Here is a 16,018-nt window from a genome sequence, read left to right on the forward strand (position 1 = left end):
GCATGGCCAGGTGGTTAAGACACTCGACTCGTAATCTGAGGGTCGCGGGTTTGAATCCCCGTCGCACCAAACATGCTCGCTCTTTCAGCCGTGGGGGCATTATAATAGGACAGCCAATCCCACTATTCGTTGGTAAAAAGAGTAGCCCAAGAGTTGGTAGTGGGTGGTGATGACTAGCTGCCTTCTCTCTAGTCTTACACTGCTAAATTAGGGACGGCTAGCGCAGATAGCCCTCGTGTAGCTTTGTGCGAAATTTAAAAAAAACAAAACAACTGTCGATTGAGCGGTTCACATGTTCTTGACATCACTGAAGAAAGGCTGTTTTGTGACGGTGGATGAAAGAATGTACATCATTTGTCGTGTGTTATAAATGATATACGTGTGAAGACTCCTTTTCACCATTGGTTTACTGACTTGTCGTGCAGTCGCTGTTTTGAAATGTTCTTTTGTTTAAGAAGCTAAGTCCTCCAGTTCCACTGATTCTATAGCGATCGCTTTGTGGGGTTAAGAGTAATGGCCTATCATTTTTGATATCTGACCAACTGTATTACTAGCCTGAGAGGAGTCCACAACTTTGTAGACCATAAACCTCTCTGCAACAAATTCTTGTTTTTGACCAGCTTCGATCCAACCCTTCCTCTCCAACATCATGAAAATGTCTAAACTTCTTTAGATCCTGGAATGGTTTGATTTTAATCTGCATATCTTTACGCACATCTTTGTAGACCATAAACCTCTCTGCAACAAATTCTTGTTTTTGACCAGCTTCGATCCAACCCTTCCTCTCCAACATCATGAAAATGTCTAAACTTCTTTAGATCCTGGAATGGTTTGATTTTAATCTGCATATCTTTACGCACACTGTTGTTGCTTAAATTGTTAACTGAGAACATACCGAATGTTCTTTACTTTTACAAACCACTGAATGAGCGTATCAGATTAAATGACTAGTCACTTGACAGTTGGCTTGTTTAAATATTAACTCGGGGGTGCTATTGTTATTATTTAGTAACAATACTTGCATATTCTCATAGCTAGGTAAAAACAAACACGAATATTATTAATTGTTTTGAGCAAATGTATATTCGTAGTTAAAATTATACAAAGTGTAAAATATGATCGTCGCAAATAAAATAATTCACCAACTAATATTTTAAAGATGAAATTCCCTTGTAATTATGCTTAAATTCCCTTAGTTTAATTGTGCTTACCAGTGGATAAAATGATAATTATTCTTAGAATAATACGGCTAATATATTGACACTAAGGAAAAAATATAAAAACGCCCTTGGTAAGAGATAAAATTGAGGATAATTTACTACACAATATTTCCAGAGTTCAACTTTTCACATAACTTCAGTTTCTACACTTCTTACCAATTCCCGGATAAGCTTGCAAACTGGGATAGGTAGTAGGTTGAAGAGCTTCACCGTTTGGTATCGCTTGTGCTGAAAGTGAGATAAGAACTAAACCTTTTATGTTTCAGTCTGAGCCCGAAGTTTATATCTATTATGCTAATGTTAATTTAATTTATTCTAACGCGAGTAATTAGCGTTTACTAAGTATACTCTTTGTATAAATCGACTTATCGTATTTACTTTATTTTTACTTAGCTACGAAAGAAAACAAAAAAAAAATATTATAATCTTCATTCATGATAAGATTGTAAAATTTCCTTAGTTTGAACCAACATAAATCTCTATATTGCTTATACAAAGAAAAACAAAAGTCAGTGCATTCGAAACATGAACAAATGATATGAATTCAGTCGAAAATAACATCCTTTTCCCTACTAAAATAATGTGTACTAAAAACACAATCATTATTAAATATCTATCGTAAATAGCAAGTAGGATATATATTAAGAAAATGTTAATAACATAATTTCGATGTTCATACATTTCTGAGTTCCAGTTTTTTCATGTCATACAAGCTTGTATATACAGTATTATAGGTGAATGACGTTAACAGTTCAGAGATGAGATATACTATTATCAATACGCTTTCCTATATATATTCAAAAGTTAACTAGACTTGATGGCTACCAAGAAGAACAATTACAATTAATGTAGATTTTCAATACAACAGAATAGTTTGTATTTACTCATTAATCAATATAATATTTACTGTAATTACAAATTTAATATATACGTTAATGGACTCTCATAAAACAAATACATACTAGATTTAAAATAAAGTTAGTTTTCGGTTATATCGTTTTTGGGATTCTAGAAAACTTAGTTCCTCCTCAGAGGTATAATTCAAACTAAGTAAAATATACAGTATCATTGTTAGTTACAGATAACTTTTACAAGTATATTTAGTAGATGTTGAACTAAGGATACATTGTTAGGTTTTATTACATTGAGTAGCATTACAAATATATATTATAGCTTACAACAGAGGCGTTAAATGAGAAACTAACTTTAATCGATTAATCTGTTGATAATTAGACGTATAGATTATTTTAAACAGCTAGAAGATGAAGTAATAAACAAAAGCCCTCAAATACCTGCATCTTTAGAAAATCAGTGCATAAATTCTTTTACGGAGACTTCTCATAACAATAACGCTGACGAACACCTGTATCCAATTTAACACGTGAAAAATACAATATGTGATAACTGAATAATTCCAACATCTACCTATCTATTAAAAAGTTAAATACTATCACTTATACACTTACGAGGATAATGAAGCATGCCGTTTGCATATACTTCACCTGTCTGGCCGTTAACTTGATGTATAGATGAATTAGGCAGGGTAGGAGAAGGTATGTTGGGCATGGTGCCGTTCATAGGCTGTGCTCCTTTTAATGAACAAAAACATTATTTTAAAACAAATTCTCCAACAGTAAAATACAGAATTTTTTTTATAAGCATTAGATAATAGATCTATGGAATACAAATTAAAACCTAGTGGACATTTTACAGATCCAAACTAAAAATAAAAACATTTTAATTTTGAACTCAGGTACTAAATGTGTAGGTGTAGCAGTGGTATATTAATAACATATTTTGTCGTACATCTATTAACATTCTCTATATATTTTATAGCTTTTTAAGAACTGTAATAGTTTATGTATTAATATCACATGAGTTTAAAGTTAGGATCTATTCATATTTAATACACCATGATATATTATTTATTCCATACACGAATAATTCTTCCTTCTTGTTTCTTACGGGTGATTTTACAAGTACGCATACGCATGTTAATTAGTAACAAAACAATCTTTTTTGTGGCTTATTTGAATACGAAGTCTTCTTCGTATAATCTTCACGTTCCTCTGAATCAAGACGTAAGCAAGACCTTTGTCCAAGACTAAAACACATTTCTATTTGTACCAGTATATATATCTCAGTACTTGAACATTCTGCTTGAACAAAGTGAGAATTCAGTGTACGTTTGTAGAAACATGTTTACTGTTCGACATGTATCAGAAGGTGTCGGAAAAGGTTGCATCACGCTCTTATATTTTTTACATTAAATTATATATTGTAAAGTTATTTCTTTAAAACTCTCTCGTTTAAGGTTCGGATACTCAATCAAGCTTGTAGTGCTTGCACAAGTCAATGACAAATGAATATACCATAGAGTATATTTGTTGGTAACTGTTGAATTTCACTATTTAAATATAAAGTAAATACATATATATTTTCACTGCAGGCCAAAATCTTAAGCCCAATGAACATGAAGAAAAAATATGCATTTTGCGTTGTTAGACTCAACCACTTATTTGAGTAAAGCTTCGAAAGATGGAAATAAGAAAAGGGAAAATAAAAATAAAAACTTTTTTAGCATTTAATAGAGAAAATGTGAACACTATGAAATTAGCCTAGTATACTATATATATATATACACACACACACAAACACAAGAGAAAAGTATGAAAATGACCTAGAGTTACTATCAGCTAAGTCCATTCATTCAACTGAAATTTCATTGTTTTCATGCAATGAAGTAATATATAAAATAGTACAAAAACCGTTTCTATTTTGCAAGCATTTAATCCATATTTTTGTGTAAAATACGCTATAGTTAACTTCAAATTCGTCTGTTTTTCTAAAACTTAAGTTAATCCGCAGAAATATTACTGTTATGAAAACACTCGCGATCTGAAATGTACTTGCTCTTTCATGAAGCACATCTCATTGTATCTTTATGAGTATTAATTGTGTTATTTCTAAGGTTTGTGTGTGTGTGTGGAATATGTCGCCTTTACTGAAAAATAATTAATTAGTGAAAATATTTATTCAGCAACCTTAATAATACAGCGGACACATAACGTTTTAACATATAATAGAAATTTCATTAAATTGTGTACACGTCACGCATCGAAACAACTTTACAAGTCTAATACTAGATACAGTTTGAAATGAAGCGTAGGTTGTACAAAACTATTTTAAAAAACTGATCATTTTAATCTGTTTTTTGACAATTAAAGTCAAAAGATAGACAGTATCCAGAAACCAATGAATAAATAAATTTAAGTAGTGTGACAAATTAAAAATTCAAATACTAACGATAACTCATCTAAGTCGAATGTGTTTATAAAATATATATAAACTTTTTAGGTCTACAAGTATTTTTGGAGAAAGAAAAGGTGATCCAACTTTAATTCATTTATGGTAATTAGCAGTAAAGATATCCTATATTTAATGCCTCAAAAACAAAGCTACAAGAAGCAATTAAAGAATCTTCAGGTGGGCGTTACTGAAAGAAGACAATCAGTAAATTTTAATAACCATATGTTAGAAAGAAAAATTAGCACAATTATTGATAATAAAGACGAAAATACATAATATGTTCAAATATCAAAGTTCTAGTAGATATTTCTTGTTATTTGAATAATTTGAGTAAAGTAATATGGAGCATATAAGTATGGACTTAGTATACCTCGTGTAGCTTATTTTCCTGTAAAACTCATTAATCCTGTGGACCAAATACGTGTTTAATTGCACCATTATCGTCAATACGTAATTAATGAAAAGTGACTTTCTGTATCCCAATTCATGAATGAAAAACACCCAGTAAACGATGCATTCTAAATAGTGCAATTTCTATTCTGTTTAGGCACAAAAGAAGGATAATATCCTTGTGGAAGGACGTGTCACGAGTTCCGACTGCGAATTCTTATCGTTTCAAACCTAATTATAAGTTTGTTTAACTAGAGTCACAGGCAATATACACTGTGCGCAATGATATTTTATTTTCTCGTATATTTGTTTTTAATAGCAACTAAAACACGAACGTATTCGTTTTACGAGCTTTTGATTTATTGAATAAACCCAAGAAAGTTGTAAGTTTTTAGTATAACGTTGAAAAAATACTAGAAGAAAGACTTTGAGGTGCCATATGCCTGGATTATAAACATGAAACATTAACACCGTTAATAGGCTTCAAACGCTTGTACACATGTGCGCGCGCATGTGTCTATTTAACTTGAACAATTAAATATTGAACAGTCATATAGTGACCTCACGTAAGGAAGAAAAGGGCGAACATAATTGTATTTAATTGAACTAAGAATACTTTAGAAAGAGATGTTGATAGAAAATATGATACTAAGATATTAAGCTACAGTCGCAAAACTTAATGATGTATTGTAGCTTTTAATGTTTAATATAAAGTACTTTAAATAATATTGATGTATTGGGAAATCTAAATCAAATGCTTTATGAAATTCAAATATAGGTTACCAATAATTGTGTATTTTGCAATTTAAGTTTATACAGCCTAAATCAGTTATATTACGTTAAGGGTATTCAATATTCTTTCTCTAATACGGAGTTCTTTGAGCATATAATATTACATGAACCTTTCTTCTACTATTTTTAGGCACTATATTTTCCCGCTAAAATAATTTTACAGCAAATAAATTCTCACTAAACGATTTAAGCAAAGAAGCATAACAAACATACCACACACACACGTACACTTGTATAATAGAAAATATTTATTCCCTGGGCAAACTTACTGCTTGTTTACAAAAACACCTAAAAATAGGGCGATAATACATTTTGTTACCCCATTTATGGTGTTTTATTTTACATTTTGTTACCCCATTTAAGATGTTATATTTTATGTTTTGTTACTTCTATTTAAGGTCTTCTATTTTACGTTTTGTTACCTCGATTTAAGGCGTTCTATTTTGAGTTTTAGTATCCCATTTAAGGTGTTCTATTTTGCATTTTGGTACTCCATTTAAGGTATTCTATTTTACGTTTGGTTATCCCATTTAAGATGTTCAGTTTTACGTTTGGTTACCCCTTTTCAAGGTGTTCCATTCTAGATAAAGGAGTCAAAATGATACTTTCTGGGCTATTCTTGAACTCAGAGAAAGTTAGGATTGAAATGTACATGAAAATAAAATTAACGTGAGCATATATCTTGAGCCTCATTAATAGTTTGTAGGTTAAGTCTGCACACTGATAACACTAAATGTTTGTAGCTTGTATTTTGATACGTTTTGCATAAACTTACGAGAGTTTTATCAGATGATACGCTGTGAAGTTTGTTTTTTTTTTTTTTTAAATTTCGCACAAAGCTACTCGAGGGCTATCTGTGCTAGCCGTCCCTAATTTAGCAGTGTAAGACTAGAGGGAAGGCAGCTAGTCATCACCACCCACCGCCAACTCTTGGGCTACTCTTTTACCAACGAATAGTGAGATTGACCGTCACATTATAACGCCCCCACAGCTGAAAGGGCGAGCATGTTTGGCGGGACCGGGATGCGAACCTGCGACCCTCAGATTACGAGTCGCACGCCTTAACACGCTTGGCCATGCCGGGCCCCGCTATGAAGTATTGAACTACTATAATTATAATATTTTATGTAGCTGGCAGCGGAGACTAATAATGTTACCTTTTATAATTCGTATTTATTTATTTCTTAAACATTACTTATTTCAAATATGATCATTTTGGTCTGGAACGAACATAGTTTTTTTTTTTATTTTGTCCAAACTAAAATGTTTCAGATACGCACAAATTTTACTCAGTTTGTTTTGTTGCTAAAAAACTTTATGACTGATTTATCTGTGCAGGACCCATTACAAATGGTATGGTCAGGTAGGTTAAGGCGTTTAACTCCTACTCTGAGGGTCGCGAGCTCGAATCCCTGTCGCACCAAACATGCTCGCCCTTTCAGCGTTGGGGGCATTATAGCATTATAATGTTACTATTCGTTAGTAAAAGAGTAGCCCAAGAGTTAGCTGTTGGTGGTGCTGACTAGCTGCCTTTATCTCTAGTCTTACACTGCTAAATTAAGGACGGCTAGCGCAGATAGTCCTCGTGTAGCTTTGCGCGAAATTAAAAAAAACAAGCAGTGCTCATTGTAAGTATCTGAACTCGATTTTCAGCGTCACAAGTGATCAAACGTACTGATGAGCTATTATGTATAAAGAGACTTGTGAATATTTTCTTACTAATTTATCTGAAAAAGAAACTATTTTTCTATATACTAAACTTATTTTTTCGAAAAGTGTTTGACAAACGTTTGTAGATAATCAAGCTGAGAAAAACACTGAAACGTAAGACTGATTATTCCAAATTCAATAAACGCGGAGAACACGTGCTATAACGTAAAGATAATATCAAAAACAAGTCATTCGAATGAAAGCTAATCCGACGAAAAGAAATATAAGAGTGAAAAATTTAATCCTGCTAAACAGTGATTTCATTAGAGAAATGTTTGACATTTTCTTTTAATTGGTTGCAAGAAAGAAGCCGGGAACTACGTATGAACAAATAATTTTACATTAAATTGTAAATATCATACTAATGAAGTGTGATGTGTTAACATGCTACTCTGTTAATTTATTTTACGTACATGCTGTCAATAAATGCAAAACACAATGTTTAGCGCTATACGAATAAATGTTCTCAACAAAGTTATTTTAAAGGACTCGAAAAACAGAAACGTTTAAAAAGTCTGATATATATAAGACCTTACATAACAGTAGTAGAAACGTAGCAATGTATTGTGTCTATTCCTTATTCATATTTCGTATCTAAGGTTCTTGAAAGGTATGAACTTGACTTTATAAATGTAAAATGCGAGGTTGTGAGAAAGTTATATTATCAAAAATCGTATAATAACTTAAGTATATATATACATATATAACAGTCCCTAATAATTCTCCGAAAGTGTGTTCAATAATGCATTGTGATCTGATGAGATATACTATTTGTTATACTTTTGTACTTTAGATATAGAGTTTTTTTGCCAGTCTAACTTTTATCAGCTATGATTATAGCTATAAAATAGTCCTAATCACTCAAAATTGACGTCTAGTAGCCAAAAGCTGTAATTATCTTAAATAATATGTATATAACAATGTAAATAAAAATCAAAATTTAAAAAAAACTTTATTGTTCTTGACTTTCGATCAAAGCTATGATTTCACCCTCTGGAGGAAGTTTATATCTACATGCCAAAATTGATGAATATTTATATCTTTAAGAATCTGAGTCACAAAATGACAAACTAACATAAACATACTACAGGCACAATGATAAACATTTACGGATTTTTTACAGATTATGTACAACTCTTACGTAAACTGAATAAAATTAGATAAAAGTTAGAATATACAAGAGTAATAAATTACACAGGAGATTTATATACCAAGAAACAATATTTTATTTCATAGAATAGTTTAATGTAGATTTTTGTGTTTCATAAAATTGTTCTTCTATTTGTGTACAAACTGTAGAAGATTTGAGAGTATATCTTTTAGATTAGTGACTTTTAACATGGAGAACGAACACAATCCCAGTAAGTTTAGCTTAATATTAGTTAATTTTAATTCTACGAACATTTCTGTATTTAATTTTGTTCTTTACGTTTTCATTAATAGTGTTTATTCCTATTTATAACACTTTTGTATTTCTTAATTTAGTGAAGATCTAGAAATGTAAACCTATAAAAGATAAAACAATATGATATCTCTATAAACTTTTGTCAAGTTCAAACGTCTTTTAGTCAATGTATTTGTGTAACATACATTACAATAGTTGGTTGCATATAATGTATACTGAATATAAATGTATGGTTATAAGCATAAATTACTGTTGTTTAATTTTTTGTCTATAAAATATAAAGATGCAAGTCACTTTCTTAACTACGAGTTTTCGTTAAGGAATTGCAAGAAATTGTGAACTTTATTCAGTTTTTCTGACTATAGTCATATCTTTTGCAAGGTTTAGTTAATATTACATCTAACATTTTATAAAAGTAATATTTTCAAACTGTTGTTAAGACTGTTTTTAAAATATACTTAAGAATGGCACGATGACTTGAAACAACGTAAACGTATTAAAAATGACTTAGTAACTTGAAACAATGTAAATGTATTCAAGGACGACACAGTGACTTGAAACAATGTAAATGATTAAATTATAAACATTAACAACCAACTTTCTTTTTTTAACTTTAAATGACTCTTTAAATTTACTGTTTATCCAACTTAGTGGCTTTGATTTCTATTGTGGATTCTATATGCTGCTACACAAAACGTATTGCATGATAAACGCACATTTTAGTCCACAATAAACATCCATTCAGCACATAAGTCATCGTTTAAGCTGGATATAAGATATAGCACTAAATGTTTTTTTACAGAGTAAATCATAAATAATTACGTTCCACTATGCACTATTTTTATACAGATCATAGAATGTTTCAAAACAGTAGCGTCAAAAGATAAGTGATAATGTGCAATATGAAACTTTGTAGAATAGATGGCAACTGCCTGTTGTGGAGACACAAGTGTAGAGGACGACGTTTCGAAAGTCTTCCGCCTTTCGTCTTCAATTCAGTGTGTGTGTAGGTGTTGTCGGTCTTTTATAGTGTTCTGGCGGATTGAGGAGAGCATAGCCAAAAAATTCAACATAGAACTCCGGTGGAAATCCTACAATACCTTGAGGTTCATTCTGGTAAAAAAAAAAAACAAACAACGACTTACCAATGCTAATCTCAAAAACGTCATCTATGAACTTTCGTGTTCCTGAAACGATGCATACATAGGAAAAACGGGAAGAAAACTCGTGACAAGAATAAAAGGACATAAAGATAGTACAAGACTCATGAAAACACAATATTCAGCCATTGCAGAGCATGCCACGCCAACTGGACACAGAATAAACTGAGAGAAAACTAGTATCATTGATACTACAGACAAATTCTGGAAAACAAGAAAAATCAAAGAATCATTTTATATTAACACCATTAAACCTTCACTAAACAGAGGTTCCGGATTAGAGGTGAGTAACCTGTGGCTGCCATTGGTTGAATCTACAGGAAATCTCTCCTCCAATCAGAAACAGTGATAATCCAACCATCATACCACGTTCTCCACAATCCACCAGCACACTATAAAAGACCGTCAGCACCTGCACACACACACTGACTTGAAGACGAAAGGCGGAAGACTTTCGAAACGTCGTCCTCTACACTTGTGTCTCCACAACAGGCAGTTGCCGTCCATTCCACAAAGTTTCATCATGAATACTTTGCCTAAACAATTTATCAAATAATATGCAATATAGTTTGTAGCATTTGAGGCCTATACCTATAAACTTGTGAAATATTATTCAATTCTAAAATAACGTATTTTTTCAAGTTTATAAGAGTAGCTGAAACTATTGCATTTAGTTTTAGTGATAACTTACAAAATATAATGGGAAGTTTAAAAAATATTAAAAAACAAGATTAGTAGTGTTCTAATTGAACATCGTATGAACGTTACCTGATGTGGGAGTGATTACTGGACTGGCGAGACCGTTTGGTACAGTTCCAACTTGTGTAGCTGCTAATGCACTCATAGGATTTATGAAACCTCCTTGTGCAACAGCAGCCATGATGGCAGCCTGTTGCTGCATAAACTGTAAAGAGAAACGTTATTACATATTTAAACAAAAATTGAAAGGATTTTTATTGCAATTTTAACAGTGATTAGTGAAAACGAAAACATTTACCGTTTTTATCTCATGTACCAAAAATTCATAAGCATGACTAAATGCTAATCTATATACACTTTTTGAAAATAATTTTCACTAAACTTCGTATCATTAATTTGAATAATTAAGAATAATTTGATTATATTCTGTTTATTAAAACATCCATATGAGATGAAAACTACAAGCCACTTCATTAAAATATGTGATACTTAATATTCATAAACATATAACAGAAACAGATGTTGTCAATACGAAAACCTTGAGAAGTAGTAGTTTATGTAGAGAATGCAGATAAACATTTTTGAAATTAACAGCATTTATCAATGTTAAAAATTCAAAATTTTGAAAATGTCTTAAAACAATAACAGGCATTTTTAAGCAAGCAAGAAAAATATTTGAGATGTGCTAAATATATCATGTTTATAAACCTCATATTGAAAAAAACAACTCAAACATAAGAGCAGGAATTTAGGTTGACGATTTCAAATAGCTGAACGACAACATTAAATACAGAGCGATGCTACATGTTTAATGTTTATATACCTCATATTGAAATAAATCCAATATTACAGTAGGAATGTTTGGGTTGACAATCTAAAAATGCTATAAACAAGTAGCTAGCAACATAAACTAGAGAATTTAATATTTTTGTATCGTAGCTCCTAAAACAACTTCAAATGACACAAATGTTAAAAATTTCAAATAAAGTAACTCATCTGGAACAATAACGAATGTTGTCGAGATCAAAAGATTTATGAAATAATACAAGATATTTTCTAGGATGAAAGCTTCTAGTAGGAATACAGATTTAGGCAGTAAAAACGTTTCAAGTTTAAGAAATAAAAAAATCCATGAGTTATTTATCACATAACATCAGGGTTTAACAATTCTAGGATAACAGACAATATAAACAATAGCATAGGTCGGTAGGAATACAAACGTAATATAACGAAGCAACGAATTTATAGCAAATGATGTCAGAGTTGGAAGCCTCGTGTATGATAAATCATCTAGATTTAAGCAGATACTGTTATGGACAGAAATTCTACACAGTAAAATAAATTAAATAATGTCAGGTAGTAAAAGGTAAGAAGCTTTTATTATAATGAACCATTTGGACAATAGTAGATGTTATCAAGGTTCAAAGTTAGTGGTAAATCACATGAAATTACATCAGTTAGAAGGTCTAATTCACGTATAGCAAAGCGTTCTAACAATATATAAAATACTGTCAACATCACAACTCTCATCTTTTACAGTTCGTGCAATAATAGCAAATGGTGTAAGACCCTTGTAGTGACTCTAAGAACTATTGTAGTAATATGTTTTTATTTGTGTATTGTTTGTCATGTGATAAATGTTTAAACACTTTACAAAAACACCTGAAATACATATTGTTATTCTTATATTAATGTATTGGGTGTCTCTAATAATATACACACTTGATCACAATGTTTGTATACTTTGTAACAAATAAGATCATTATTGTTTGTTTATAGCTTAGCACAAAGCTACATAAAGAGATGTCTGTGCTCTGCCCACCAGGTGTATCAAAACCCGGTGTTTAGCGCCATAAGTCTACAGACATATTGCTGTGCCACTGAAGGATAAGATCATTATTATTAAGATTAAATACGAATACACTTTGTGGCTGTAAAACTGAGAAATGGGTGTTACATTAACTATTTACGTATGTAATTTGTGTAATGAGACAGGTTCTATGGATAGCACGAACGATTTATTAGAAAAGCAAATAGTTTTAACAGATACCTGTAGAAAGATGTGTATTCAGTATTTCACCTATAAATTACCAAAACATATATGATGACAAAATATAGCATCATATCACTAGAAATAGCGTCTGTAATTTCATATCAATCCATACTAAACATTTAGTATTTTGATGGTTCTTTTCGTACTTTAATAGCCTTTGTAAGGCGACATGGCATGCTGTCGACAAAGTTACTAATGTAAATCATTGTGGTTTCATTCTACCTTTACACTAGAAGACGCTGCAACTCTATTTGAGTAGCTGGTTAAGGTTCATGATTAAATTTTTCTGGCTCAGTTCTGCCTAACAGTTAGTTCTCAATGGGATTACAATCTGGAGACTTTGCTGGTCATGGCCATCTTGTAAAGTCCTCCTGATCGAGATAATCTTGTAAAATACGTACGTTGTGGATAATATTGTCATCCTGAGAACATAAAATTATTGACAGGTCTTGCCCAAGCATATGGCACAGATATTTTCTCCAAGCGATGTCTGCAACTGGTGTTATTGACGTTTCTCTGGAAGATATGAATAGTAGGTTTTTCCACCATGATAAATAGCTGCCCAAACATGTACTACACCACTTCCTGTAGGAAAGACAGTCTCTCATCTATTCTCCAAATAATTGACGAGCATAAACCTTACCTTCAATATTAACAAGCTGAAAACAGGATTCTTCTGAAAATATGACATGTCGCCAATGTCCTAACTGTAGGTTGGTATGCTGTCTTGCCAGAAGTAACATGGTAACAGTAATAAAGTTTAGCTAATATCAGTTTGTAGATAGTTCTTGCAGAATAACCTTGCTTGTTTGGTCTACCATTCATTATTTTTACGCATAATCTGGAATGAATATGTTCATACTATTCTTGTCGTAAGGCGCTGCAAAACGTCTTTTGACCTTGACGTGTAAACCTGATCAAAACCTGGTAATCACTCGGCATCCACCAGCAGACTTTCCTGGAACAATTTTTTCCTGTATTCCAATGACGCTTCAGGATTCTTGACGCAGTACATTGGGGGTACCATGTTGTTTGGGCAGTATGCGTTTGCTTTAAACCATTTTTGTACAATTGAACAATTTCAGGCCCTATAAATAATTTGAACAAAACGTTGATCTATTTTGAAAGAGATTATACCGAAAGCGCATCTTTTTCATGCAACCTAGGTGTATATGCGTGTTCTGACGAACAAATACTCAAAACAACTTATATATACCAGAATAACAACTTGTACATATCTGCCAGATTATACACTAACTCTCATTCGGGCAGTTACTTAATAATTACTCCATGCATGTAGACAATAACACCAATAGAGAAAAGTATGCAAATATATTGGGTAAGCTTGTATGCTAATAGATTCAGTGATGTACTTAGAACTGGCTTAATGCATCTGCATACAACCTATGAGAGAGATACACATTTGTTTAAGCTTAATTAATTATTTTATTTGAGTTTTGCCTTTTGATGGACTATACATGATTTAAACATATGTAAACGAACGCACATTCATCAGCATAGCAAGCAATTCAAGCTCTTAATCGTATATAAAATGACGCATGTTCTTTAAAGTAGCAAGCAATTCGGGTACTTAAAGTATGCAAAAGAACGCACGTTTATCAACGCAGCAAACAAGTCAGGTCAATGAGGCCTAGTTTCAACGACTTTGTGAATTATTTACCTGCAATTAGTACTTCGTCTGAGAGATTATTTCCGACAATTATTTAACATTTCTTATAGTTATCAATCAGTATGATAACAATATGTGGGTTAAACAAGAAATTGTTAAACTTTTTCTTAGTTTTTCGACGTTAATGCTTTATGAAACTAAGCCTTACGCACTTCTGGGAAATGTCCTTAAATAATTTATCCAGAACTATCAGTATAATTGATTATTGATTTAATTCGAAGAAAGTATTTTTAAACACAAGAGGAAATTTGCCTGATTCATTCTAGTAAAATTTTCTATGTGTCGTTGTTAAATAAGTGCATATAAAGTAAAACCGATTATAAAAGAAAAGAAATTTCGATGTTGCAAGACGACATCTTGTTTGTATAGTAGCACAAAGTAGGACTATCTGGACACATACTACCTTACAAGTCGTAACTGCAAAACATTTCCGTTATTTTATTCATACAGTTCGCTGTAATACAATAACACTGTTGTACTTGCGGGATGAAAACAAAGAGACCAACCAACTAATAAAAATCATCCAAAAGAGAATCAAATGTATGAAACACGGTGGCTCAGTGGCAATTCAGTGGACTTGTGAACTAAAAACGTTGTTTAGAAACACGCGGTTGGTACAGGACAGATAGCCTGCTTAGCTTTGTGTTTTAAGATAAGCAGAATACGTCAAGGATTAATATTATAAAGATGTAAAGATTAAATAATATAATGCTGTGTAAAACTAAATGTTCTCCTTGAACATTGTCCAGAGAAACAAAATTTCCGCACTATAGAACGTTCAGTGTAGTCATGGGTTACAAAAAACCACTCCAAGCCAATTGGAGCAATGACTCAGCAGCATAATGAAGACTTGGAGTTACAAAATAAAAAGCTCCGATCTGAGCTTCGCTTACCTGTAGTGTCTTTAAAAATTATTATAAAAAACAACATTAAATTTGGCGAAAGATTTCAAAGCCAATAATTCACAAGCTTCCAGTCACCGACTGTTGTCAGATGAAAGATCTCAAAAGAAACAGGAATCATTGCAATTCCATTCCATCACGTACTTGTAAAGTCCGTGACACACAGCTCACGGACTTCTGTACCTTTATTCTCCCGAGACGTGGTCTTGAAAGTCAATATCCACGTATGGCGGAGAGGGTATGGTAAGCTGTTTAAGATGAGGAGTCTAATATTGACCTCCCTGCCCTTTCTAGAATACCATTGCAATGGAAATTGTACTGTCGAGCAATAGTGCATAAAATCGACCGTCATGTTGAGGTCGATGGACGATGTAAGAAATATTTCCAACAGCAACTCGGGACATCTGAATAAAATATGTTACTTGTGCAAAAACAGTTAAGCTAGGGTAAATAGTAAAGCTAGATGATATCAAGTAGGATATCATCTAAACGAAAACTAAGTTCCTTTAAAAGACAAACCCTAAAGATACAATAAAAAAATAGCAAGTTCAACAAGTTAAACTAAGGGGAAAGTGGACACTATTGTTTTATGTTTATGTTACTGGTTGTTTCCATAGTAGCAAATAAAGAAACTGTCGATACAACTGGATTTTAAAATAGTACTATTATGAAAGTATAAAAATGTGCG

At 32.1% G+C, this 16,018-nt stretch overlaps 1 protein-coding gene across 3 annotated transcripts in view; it reads right to left on the reverse strand.

The window, feature by feature from the left end:
* LOC143232652 (CUGBP Elav-like family member 4) overlaps positions 1-16,018 on the reverse strand; it is a 442,146-nt gene that overhangs the window by 15,210 nt on the left and 410,918 nt on the right. For 2 of the 3 annotated variants that reach the window (XM_076468312.1, XM_076468314.1), the window contains 3 exons: positions 10,755-10,890; positions 2,687-2,809; positions 1,377-1,466 (listed from right to left, as the gene is read on the reverse strand). In XM_076468312.1, coding sequence (XP_076324427.1) covers positions 1,377-1,466; positions 2,687-2,809; positions 10,755-10,890 — 349 coding nt within the window. The remainder of the gene's footprint in view (positions 1-1,376; positions 1,467-2,686; positions 2,810-10,754; positions 10,891-16,018) is intronic. The other variant, XM_076468313.1, reaches the window with a different exon arrangement.

The sequence above is a fragment of the Tachypleus tridentatus genome, chromosome 11 (genome assembly GCF_004210375.1).
Source record: "Tachypleus tridentatus isolate NWPU-2018 chromosome 11, ASM421037v1, whole genome shotgun sequence".
NCBI classification, from domain to species: domain Eukaryota; kingdom Metazoa; phylum Arthropoda; class Merostomata; order Xiphosura; family Limulidae; genus Tachypleus; species Tachypleus tridentatus.